General features: G+C 43.9%; 2 protein-coding genes across 2 annotated transcripts in view; both read right to left on the bottom strand.

Moving 5' to 3' along the window:
- Positions 1-261: 261 nt before the first annotated feature.
- LOC310865308 (gremlin-2-like) lies at positions 262-8,706 on the bottom strand. The gene is made up of 2 exons (XM_083774345.1): positions 8,332-8,706; positions 262-1,735 (listed from the first exon to the last, which is right to left on the bottom strand). Exon 2 carries the CDS (start codon positions 1,732-1,734, stop codon positions 1,162-1,164), a length of 573 nt encoding a protein of 190 aa, XP_083630471.1. The 5' UTR covers position 1,735; positions 8,332-8,706; the 3' UTR covers positions 262-1,161.
- Positions 8,531-11,980, bottom strand: part of LOC310865834 (regulator of G-protein signaling 7) — a gene marked incomplete at both ends in the record, with an annotated part of 91,654 nt that continues 88,204 nt past the window's right edge. The window contains one exon of the mRNA XM_083775044.1: positions 8,531-8,641. Coding sequence (XP_083631170.1) covers positions 8,531-8,641 — 111 coding nt within the window. The remainder of the gene's footprint in view (positions 8,642-11,980) is intronic.

Here is an 11,980-nt window from a genome sequence, read left to right as displayed (position 1 = left end):
TATATATATATATATATCCCTTTAAATTGACACTCCGGACTTTACTGTATCATCTCATGTGACTCCCATGTGCAATAACAACAGTTGAGTGTTTCTCAGTAAATGCCTTTAACCATGAAAATATACTATTTATTGAATAATAGAATAAAACAAATCTAAGTAACATGTTTTGTACGAATGTTTGTGAGGTGTCCAAACAGTACTGCCAGACATTGCAAGAAATGCATGCACTCAAAACACCACTGAGTTTTATATGAAATAGATTTAATATACTTTTGACATACATACTCAAACACATATATTTTGCATTACCTCCTTTATATATAATCCAATACAATGTATTTACTGGCTAGTATATTTGTGGCAAATGTATATGGCCAATCTTTGTGTCTTTTCCTTATAACTTTCCCATGACATCAGATCTTTTGAGAAGCCATAGAAGGTAAGTCAAGTTGCAGGGCTAAAAGATAAAAAAATTAAACCATAAGTAGTTTGCTTTTTCTTCAGATTATAACCTTGCTAGCTACTTGAGCGAGCCATCTAATAGGACCCACCCACAGAAAGTTGTTTATCAAAACGGGGTCATTCTGAGGGATTTCACTCTTTGATTTCACCAGACTCTGTTTCAGAAATTGAAAAAATTGTTCACTTTTTCCAAGCACTAATCCATTACTTTTTGTGGCAGTAAAATGTTCACGATGACTCTTGGATAACTCCTCTGAGTTCATCAAAGGAAGAAGCAGGAACTCAAATGACTGTTCCTACACTGCTGACACAAACTATGAAACACAATTTTGTCTTCTTCGTGAGAAGAGGGAGGCAAAACTGAGCATGTCGACATTCGCTGCTTCCTCATCAGTCATCAGTAACTCCCAACATGCACTGTTCAATGTCCTTCCGCAATGTCTGTCAATCATTGTCAGATCTCATAAAGTTGAGACATTTAGCCAGCATCACCGCTGTATTGTGAAGCTCGCTCCAACTTGGAAATCATTTTATTATGTGGCAGGCTGTCATGTGCGCAATGAAATCAATGTACATGAGGCCAAGCTGTCCTTGGAGAATTAACGTGTGGACCATTTTGTCCATGTTCACCTGAACGCTTACTGTACGTCAAATCACATACAAAATCCTTCCAAGGGTCCCATTCAGAGTACGTTCTCACAGTTTCCCGTTGCCACTCACGTCCACAGACATACATCGGCACTGTTTGACCCTCTGCACCTTGCGGTGCCTGACGGGGGGCTGGAGGCCCGGACAGTCTAGCTGCACCGTGAGCTGTGTGACACGATGTGGCCTGCAGAAGGAGCAGGACTGAAAAGGCTCCTGGGCCTTGTTATGGCCTCTCCTGCCGGAGCCCGAACCTCGACTTTGGCCATGGCCCAAGCTGGGGCCCATGTGGCGGGGTATGTAGAAGGAGTTGCACTGGCCGTAGCAGAAGCGATTAACCACAGTGCGACTGCGGCAGCCTTCCTCGCTGATGGTTTGGCGAAGTGGCTGAGTCTTGCACCAGTCCCTGCGGAGGTAGCGGCGCTCTGTCACCACCAGAGCCTCCCGACTAGACGACAGCACCTCAGGCTTCCGTGGCAACAGCCGGTGGTGGCGTTCTGTGGACAGATTTCCCTTGGTTTTGTTTGGTGATGGAATTGATCCCTGCGGCCGGAGCTTCCTTGTCTCTGCGGCGATGCAGAACACCCCAGCCAATAGGACGGGGAGAGTGATTCTCCAAAACATCCTAGAGAAAGAAACACACATGTTACAAAAGATCTCAAATCAATCAGTGAAACATTCCTGTGAGGTTTGTTTGTTTCAGTAAAGTCAGTGAAGGCACTTGAATTGTGTTGACACACGATTGTAGCAGTCTGGGTAAGATATAGTGAGTCTGTTCACAGCACTTATCAACCCCCGAAGCTGCCATAGGCTAATTATGTGGGATCTCATGTTTACAAGTGTGCGTATGTGCATTCGTGTTGAACCGCCTTCACTTGTCTAGCCTCCCAGGCATCATTGAGGAAAGGAATCCATCACTGAGACCTCCATTTGTCAGCGTCTCTGTGTCATTACTTCTATTTGCTTTCTTCTCGGCTACGCAACTCTTCCAAAAATAAACAAAGCTCTGCCATCAAAGAACACACTTAAACACCCATAACGAGAAGGGGAAGTTGATTTTATTGGTCTTGTCGCCGGGTAAAATAATTAGGGCTTTGCTTACTCTAGTCATGAACTATGCCGCAGATATGTAAACAGGCATTAGAGAGGCCCATCTGCATGTTATTAGGGGAAGGGTTGGGGAACTGTACCCTTTGGGAGTCCACTCTCCCTCTCTCTCTAGTTATATATTCTATGGAGCAAAGTGAACTGGGACTGACCCTTTAATGTCCAAGGTTCAAGATAGCCACATGAGAGATGGGAGACCAAAACACTCAACATCATGTGCACTTCATGTACGTATGGTGAACGTTCAGGAGTGACCCCTATTCACCCACATGCATGTGTGCACCGCCCACAAACCTCTCATGCACACATTCTCTAGTTATTCTAAGACATTGAAATTGTCATTGTACAAGTTGTCTGTAGCGTTGAGAAATGTGGTTTTCAGACTTTTTTCCAGGTCCCACTCCCACATGAATACAGAGAGTTGAGTATGTGTCCGAGTGTACACTAGTCAGCGTTTGCGCCAACACATTTTTGACCATCACTCAAGGCATCTTTTCAGCAGATGTTGCTTCTTGACAAATGTTGCATGACATCGAGTCCGCAAACCCTGACTGAGAGCTAAACTGCCTCAAGGCCATTGGCCGCTCCCTGTTCACCGACTCTTCTTTGCCGTGCAAAATTTTAACATCCTCTTTCTTCCTTTGGCTGGACCCGAAACGTGCTCTGACGTAGTACAAATGACTTTATCATAATCCACTTTGTTCTATGCCTCCATTTTCGCAGCCCTTGACCCCTAGGGTCATGGCAGCTCTATCCCATTATGCGGGAGTCTCTGTCTCAAGGAAACCATCCCGGCAGCACTCGCTGTAAGCTAGACACCAGCTGTTTTTATGGAGTGGCTACATCTGAATAAGATGGGGTCTGAATTCTAAATAGACTTCCCCTGTGCTATTCCTCTATAGTAATGCCTGTAGCGTTGAGAAGATAGGTGAAGTGTGCAAACTAATGGCTGGAACCGTATTTGAACTGTACAGATTTATTTTCCATGGCTTTTGAAACGGAGAGAAAACCACACGGAACTCTTTCCCCCCCGCCCCCCCTCCTTGGTTACCAGAATTCAAGAGATCACATCTTCTGTTCTTGCATCAACTAAAGCCAAGTAATCAGACTTGAGTCTGTAGGTGAAATGTTGGCGTTTGTGCATTTTGGGACGAACAGAAGCTTGAGTCATTGACGAATGCATCTCAAAATCAACTCAGCAATTTGAGCACTGCAGGAGTCGGGATGGATTTTAGCCAAACATAACTATCCTGAAACATTTCAGATCATGAGGGAGAGCTCAGAGCACACGTCTGCTCTCTGCACATACTTACTACCGCACACACACACATACAGATGCACACACACACACGGATACAGATGCACACACACATGGATACAGATGCACACACACACGGATACAGATGCACACACACACACACACACACACACACAGATACAGATGCACACACACACAGATACAGATGCACACACACACACCACACGCAGGCAGAGTAACTAAGTCTCAGACCCCACGCTGATTTCTTCCACCATTCATTGCCTCAGAGAGCAGTGACCCCACTCCATCTTACAGCGATCTGCCCACCCTCTATAACACCGCCTCGTTTGTCTTTCGCAGTAACTTCTTATTCGAGCCGATGACACTTTTAAATGGATGAAGGCCCTGGTCCAGGGCTCAGGCTTCCGTATAGGCTGAGGTTTCCTCTCTCTTTCTCCTGCATGCTGTCCAGCCATTCACTGGTTAAAGAGGAGTGGACTCCATCCACCAGCTCTGGTGAGTTACAAGGCCCTGGGGGATTTGCAGGGACGACCTGACCAAATGTGTACACAGCACATGACAGATGGCCTATACAGTCAGCAGCCCCACTCCCTCTCCACTTCCAAACTCGGCCTAAGTATGATAGCGCCGACCCTGCCAAGCTATCCTCATCAATCTCCGTGGCAAGACAAATTGCGGTTTTTGGGGTCTGGGAGTGGGAGGCTTTGGTTGGGGTGGAGGTGGGTGGTTGAGGTGGGTGAGGGGTGGGAGAGTAGAGGAGGTTTTTGAGGGTATTGCTTGGTGTGACGAGATAGGGCTGGGGGGGGAGAGAATTGGGACAGGAGTCTAATGATAGTGTACAGGGTAAACCCAACTCCACCAGGACCTTTCCCTCCACTGTGGAACTTTCTCCTCTCTCTCTTACACTGTGTGTGTGCACGCGTGCGCTCACTCGCTCGCCTGTTTCTGTCACTCTGTCTCTTTACCCGTCTATCTTTCCCTCTCCTTTATACTTGTCCTAAATTGTGGCGCGGTGGAGAGTGGAGACGGAAGGAGACTGTGGTTTTTGCTTACTAATGCAGAGACAGAGCCGAACCAGGCCATGCTATCTCTGCATCTGCAAAACGCTAATATTGTCCACAAACAGAACCACAAATGCTAGACAGGGGATGTGCTTCAGTTAACTGTGGCAGACCTTGGTTCCAAACATCAGAAAAGTATATATAAAAAAGTACCAGAAACAAATACTTGAGAGACTGCTGAGCTAGACAGACATTTCTCTTGAGAATAATCATTATCATTGTGAATTTTCTTTGTTTTGCTCCTTACAGAATATGCTCCCATTAACATTTTATGTCTGGATAACAGATCCAGTATAACAAGAACAAGTCCTGTGGTTGTTGTTCTTTGTATGTGAGCTGAAATCAAAACAGGCAACGCAGCTCTTGTTTGTCTAATGTTTCACTGCGGTAATACAGTTACAGTCAATAATTTTACCATTTTTAAGCTTCCAAATATGCCCACATACAGTATGTACTACTAGAGGGCCCTTTAAAAAAAAGAAAAGTAAACCTATTCCCATCATGTCATCAAAGGCAGGTTAAAACAAACAAAACCTGATGCCTCAATTATAGGTGCGTCAGAAAGTCTCATAGGCAGGCTGGTAAGTGCAGTTAATTACAGTCGAAATGCATTTAATTCACCGTGCAGCTCAAAGCTCATTCTTGCACACACACACGCACACGCACGTGCACACACCATTCACATATATCCACAGCCCCACACACACACTGTCACACACATGCGTGCGCTATAGGAACAGGGAGAAAAAGGGATAGGGGAGAGAGAGTCGACCTTAAATGAAAGTAGAGGTTTGATTCACATTGTGAGAGCTAGGCCGCCAATGTTTTCACTTGGAGCCAATTACACAGAGACCAACCATGTCATTATCTGTATCTGTGGCTCGTATTTTCCCAAACTGTGCCCTCTACTGCTGGCTCATTAATAGTGGGGCTGGGGGGCTCAATTTGGGGGCCTTTGCTGTGTAAACGTATCTTCTGCCAGCATCGCCAGGAGGCTGCTTAGTATTGTTTGGACAGCCATTTGTCACCACAATTCATCTTGATAATGGCTGTATACTCCAGATACAATACAGTATTTTCTGAACTAGGCACTGGCAAGGATAAAGGCTTTGAAGCCCCTTTGCTTCTACAGAATAGGTGAATGAGACCATCAGAGTTTCTTATCTGGGTCCTCCATGAGCTCACAAGGTGACTTTGTATATTATTTTCTTTACACAGGAAAACCCCTAATTGTTTTAATTAACTCTTAGAGGTCCATACTATGCTCTCAGAGTATGAAGTATTTATACAATATTGTATTGTATTATAAACCAATGGGGGAAGGACATTAATAAATAAAGTGAGATTCACTAAAGCCCAAGTATAGATACATTTCAGTAAAAACTTGGATAATTGTTTTGCTGAAGAGAAACATTGTAGGAGCACAATGTTTTTAATGGTTTTTTGCATTGGTTTGTATCTAATGAAGTGGCTGACATTTCAGAACAGGAGTCATAGAACTTCCTCAGCGCCTCTGGGGTGACCAAATGTCAACCACTGAAGTGTAACAAAGTCAGTGCAAAAGTATCCTTTTTCAATTCTGTCGTGAAGTTTTTGTCTTTTGGCAATATATGGCAATATATTTCTGTCAATGGGGAGGAGACAATGGCCATGGAAAAAACCTTTCCATGTCCAATCCCAGCTCTTCCTGGATGTGATCACCTACCCAGGCTAAACACCACATTTCTCTTGGGTTAACCCTGGCATCCATATTCTGGGCATGTCATAGTCAAGCATTGGATGAAAATAGGCAAACATTATTGTAAATTAGCAGATCTACAAGCTCACAACTCCCATGTTGCAGCATGTTGTAACCTTGTAGATCAGGTATTTTTCACAGAAGAGATTTGGTATACCTAGATGGAACAAAGGCGGAGGCAAACCCCCTCAAACCCCTCGACTCGGACAATGAAGTATATAGGCCGGGTAATACATTTAGGAAATTATTATTTGTAAGCATTTTTGGCTAGGAAATCAACCACAAGGATACTGCATTTTAACAACAGAACGTGTGTTGAATTGAAGTGTTGAATTCATTTGATGGTTGATTTCAGCTCTTTTACTCAAACTGAGCAGAATATTGGACTGAGAAACCATCTTTAAACATTATGTCCTACCGGTATTTACAGTATGTCACATGGCGTGGCGACACATTGTGACCATGCATGTAGATCTGCTATATCTGCTGTCTCTATTCTTGAACATTTTGAAAATGTTTTCCCCAAAACAGGGATGTCAGGTTTAAAGTGGTTAGCTATCTGTCTAACCGCCACGCCCACGACCCATGTTTGGGTGCCGCCCCAGTAGTTGAGAAACCCTGCTGTTGGTGGTTTAGAATAGATTAGAACACTGTTTCTCAAACAGTGGGTCGGGACCGCGAGTAAATATCCCTTTATTATAATTTCTTTCATTACCTATTTTTAATTATTAATTATTTAAATGTCATGAATATAAAACAAATTCAGACATTCATTATTCTAAAATAAGAAATTCCATAAATTTAAAAACAAATGTTTAAGAAGTATAGTGTAAATAGCCGCTCTACAAGCCCACAAGCTTGTGAGCTTGTAGATCTGGCTATTTTCACTAGTTGGGTCCCCCGGGAGAGACATATCAGATTTCTCTTTTTGGGTTTCGGGCTAAACATTTTTTTAGCTTTTAGAATAGAGCAGCGTTCTGTGGAGTCACTGAAGGAACTGCTCTCCAAATCCTCTTTGACATCAGTGCAGCGTGGCCTGTACAAGGTGGCACAGTCACCAGCGCTGTAAGACGGATCAGGAAGGCAAGCTTCCCTTTATTCACCACGCACGCACGCACGCGCACACACACACACACACACACACACACACACACACCCACACACACACACACACACACACACACGCTCTCACAATGCTTCGCTTTGTGGCACGTTGTGAGCTTGTGTAGCTCGGCTATTTTCGGCAAAGATTTGATGCAGAGGAGGGGGGAATGAGGGGGGGGGGCAAGTATAGACCCCCTGGGCAACTCCAGTCAATGTAATATAGGGTTTAAGTTGATAACTAGGGTAAAAATGGACCCAAATGGACCTAAAATTCCATTTCTCACAGTGAGTTTCCTGTGAAGAGGGCATCCTGTACATCTTTGATACCGATTTGCTTAGCACACCACATAGTAATCTCTTAACTGCTCTGTCGTGGTGTTTCCTCCACAGCTGAAATTGCTCGTACTCTCACTGAGGCTTACAACATACCATCAACACTCACTTATTCTCCCGCTCCCATCGCTAATTCCCACAAGCCCTCGTTCACTCGCTAATTATAGTAATTTGGTGGCCGCGTTCATCCAAAGCTCCTCACTGTACCTCGAAGGCTTACATTTCTTAGTATGGGTGGCCCAAGTGGGAATCAACTTTTTTTTTGTGAACTGCCGTATGTACAGCAACTATTATACAGTAACTCCTTCAGTCATTTAGTTCCATTCTCACTCAGTCACTCGCTCAATCTCAGTGTTGTCTGAACACTCATTTAGTCACTGGAATCTGATGGACTGCACTTAGTGGACTGGATTTCCAAGGGCTCTATACTAGGCCCCCTAGGATAAGTGGTTGATGGCTTACAGTGTGAGCTTGTAGATGGGCTACTTTTGTTAGAAGACGGGATGCTAAGGTTCAAGTGGTTAGTTCTCACTGGGAGTAACCTTCACATATCCATTCATAAAAAAACTGCTGACATTGAAAGTGTGGTACTACTGTACCTTGTGTCAGTGTGTCGGGTTAGTGAGGCTCTGAAACTGCAGTCAGGAGCTGATGTCCGCCCTCACTGGTCCCTGCGACCGCATCCAGGCTGTGGTTTCCATGACAACATTGTCTGTAGTATCCCGAGTTTCGTCCTTGTTTTTGCTGCTGTTGTTGCTGCTTGCTTTGTTTCTCCAATCAGGACTCGGTCTTAATGAGTCAGATATCCTTCTTACTGATTGCTCTTTTATCTTTCATCCGACGTATGACACAGTAGTCAGAGTGGTCGTTGTATCCTTGACTGTGTGGAGAGTCCGCCTGGCTGTGGTCCTGTTTGAGAGCGTGTGTGTGAGAGTCTCACTGGAGTGCCTGCCTTAGTTTTGAAATCCCTCGTCTGTTCCCTCCTCAAGATTGGGAGGCTTTCTCCTATTGGCCCCGATCGTTGTGTGAATCAAACCAAGCTTCACCTCTCTCTCCTCTCTGTCATAACTTTCTATCATATGTTTGCCTTATACTCCCCTCCCACTCCATCGAGTTGTTTCCCCTCACACACCTCACTATTTTAAAACAAACTTTCTCCTTTTTCTTCCACGTTGACTATTTTTACCTTTTACCTTCCACACAGCCCTTCCACAAGTTCGAACTGGGGCGTAGGTTGTTGAGTAAAGTCACTTTGAACAATGAACAGGTAAGGTACTGTACGTACGAGAAGGACAATTCACAACACTTTGATGTCGTTCCAACTTCCATTTCAGCTCTTTCTGCTTCTGTCCTCTAACAGGCATTCATTTGGACTGTTAACCTCCACAATCAGTGGAGTAAAAAAAGCCACAATCCATAAATCATTGTGTATGTATGTACCCAGATGCACTGACAGGATGCTTTCAAATGGCCATGATTCACATTCCTTAAGTGCGACTGAGACAATGTTTGTTGTCTGTCTGTGGTTCTCCATAAGCTGACCACTGACTGGGCACAAAGATGCAAAACACTGTCTGACTGTTACCCCTGCCATCAAAGAGATGAAACGTCAGCAGGGCCGTGGAAAAACCTCAGCCGGGCACTGTCTGAACAATAAGCCTTTGAGTGGGACAGAATATGATGACACTGTCGCATGACAAAACTTCATCTGTCATCCTGACACTGTTTTGCCTTTTGCTGATCTAGCTTGAGGAGGTGAGAGCTGAAGAGAGGCTGACCCCTGTTCTAAGAAATGGTACATTACCATCTAGTGGTGACAAAGAAAATTGCCTTGGGTCAGTGTTCTATGAGTTCTCCATTACAATTTTGACAGAATTAATGTTGCAAGTAATTTACCAGTCTGTATACAGTTATATCGTCTCTTGTCGGGTGGAAACCTTGTATGTCAAAACCTGTTACTTTTAAGAATTCAAATTCCAAAGTAGAATATCTACAAGCTTTTTGTGGATCTGCTACTTTTCGTGATGTTGTAGTACAGTAGTAGGGCATTCATTTACAAAAAGTTAGAAGATAGGACGTTTCTGCCCAACAGCAACGATATGAAAAGGTAGAGAAATCCAAGTCCAGACCACTAAAACAGATAAAGGGCCACAACTTTAATAATATATTTTAAGTAAAAGTGTCTTTAAATATGGTATAAAAATAAATGCAGGAGAATAACAAAGAATTATGTTCTACATTAGACAGAAGACAGCATTTTTCCTCATTTCGAGTCTGACCTTACAAATGCAATGAAAACCATTATGTGCTAATTATTGTAGTGCAATAAAATCAATGCAATGCAAAATAAATGCACAAAAACAAATCATAATTGTATGATTATAATATACAGTATTGTATATGCATACAGCACAACACTCCCATAGCGTGACAAATTATCTGTGATCTCAGATTGTGTATAGCAATGATGAACTCGTCGGATTCTGCAGTCTAGCTTACTGTTTTCTTTTTTTTAATCTTATCACAATTTTGATGTTTCCCCCCCCATTTTTCTCTCTGACAGTTATTAGAGAAATAAGAGGGCAACTCGATAGGGTCTGGCAGTGACCATGGAATGAACTTGAAACAATAGAATAGATTTTTTTTCTTTTCTTTTTTACAGGCCTTTTTTCTTTTCATCTCTCCAGTCTGTCACTGTCCTAAAAACCGAGCCGGGGACACCTCTCCTCCGAGAACACTCAACATACACCAGGTACCGTAGAAGGAGAGAGAAAGGGGGAGAATCCTCTCCCTGAGACATGCAACATCTGGCTGGACGACAGATGGATGAACGGACGAACGGCTGGCCGGTCCAGCTCATCATCTGGCTGAACCATGAGCTGCTGAGACGGACGACGATGATGAAGAGGTGAGATGATCCACACTCATTCAGAGTGAGAGAGACGAACAGCGTTGATTTCTAGCATGATGGCACAAGACTGGTCAGCCTCTGGGGAGCTTGGGTTTTCCCCTGTTGAGAGGGAGGAGAAAGAAAGATATGGAAAAAATGGCCATTAACCACTTCGGTTTCATGACCTTTTATTTTTTTACACCGAAAATAAACTAAAGTTTTGAACATTAAGTGGATTTTATGTGGTCCGTTCCGTGTGAAAGTAGTGAAAATAGCCACAAAAAGCTCACACCTAAATAGGGACGCCAAGCTGAAACGGTTAAAATAAATAATGAAGGTTTTAATAACTTACCATTGACAAGGGTGTTACACTGATATGCCTAGTTTATCGCTACTTTAGTGACAACGCGCGTGTGAAGCTGTGCACAGAGCTGTTGGCGCTCTCACACATTTACCAAAATCCAGTTGCTGTAGTAGTAGTGGAGATTTCATGTTACACACCACGTCCATTCTGGTGTAAAAACAAAAGGCTCCGAGCTGGTTGAGGAAAGTCTGGCAGAGGAGCGTGAAAGTGAGAATGTATCATAATTTATATCACCCCAGGCAGGTTATAACCAAATCAATGTCTACAAATTCTTGGCGAGAAATTGCAGAGATATGTGAGAGCGAGGGCACTAGTAACTACCCTCATGGATGTTTTGTTGAAACAGAAAAAGAGATAGGCTAGTAAAAAGCAGTGAGAGCGCCTGAGGTTCTCAATGCTCCATTCTGCTGCTCCATTCTTCATTCTGTGTTAAGGAGGTCATGTTTTGGTCCCCAATGTCACAGGGGTAAAGTGTGTGTGGGGGGGCAGCTTAGGTGGTTCTGGCATCTAGTAAGGATGCCTCCCGAGCGTTTCCCTAGGGAGGTCCTTGCTGCACGTCCCACTGGGAGGAGACCCCTGGGAAGACCAAGGACCAGATGGGAAGATTTCATCGCCACACTGGCCTAGGAACACCTCCAGGAGGAAGTTACTATTGTTGCTTTGGAGAGTGAAGTCTGGAGCTCTCTCTCTCTCTCTCGCTCGCTCTCTCTCTGATGGAACTGTTGCCCCCACGACCCGACTCCGGATAAGTGGTTGAAGATGGATGGATGAATGGACAATCAAACAAATAACCTGTGTTTAACATTACCTGGAAGCAACATCCTTCAGAACAGGAGCTTACTTTTCTGTGGAACGAATGAGATAAGACATTTTGTCAGGGACAATGAATAAGCCAGTGAAAGACTCACAGCTCAGACGTCTGCATACAACAGCTGTCTTTAGCCCAAACCACACCAAAGGGTCTGGTCGGGACAAACCATTTTTTAATGTAAAC

Source organism: Protomyctophum parallelum, assembly GCF_964188405.1.
Source record: "Protomyctophum parallelum genome assembly, chromosome: 10".
Lineage (NCBI taxonomy): Eukaryota > Metazoa > Chordata > Actinopteri > Myctophiformes > Myctophidae > Protomyctophum > Protomyctophum parallelum.
This window is presented reverse-complemented; position numbering and strand designations above follow the sequence as displayed.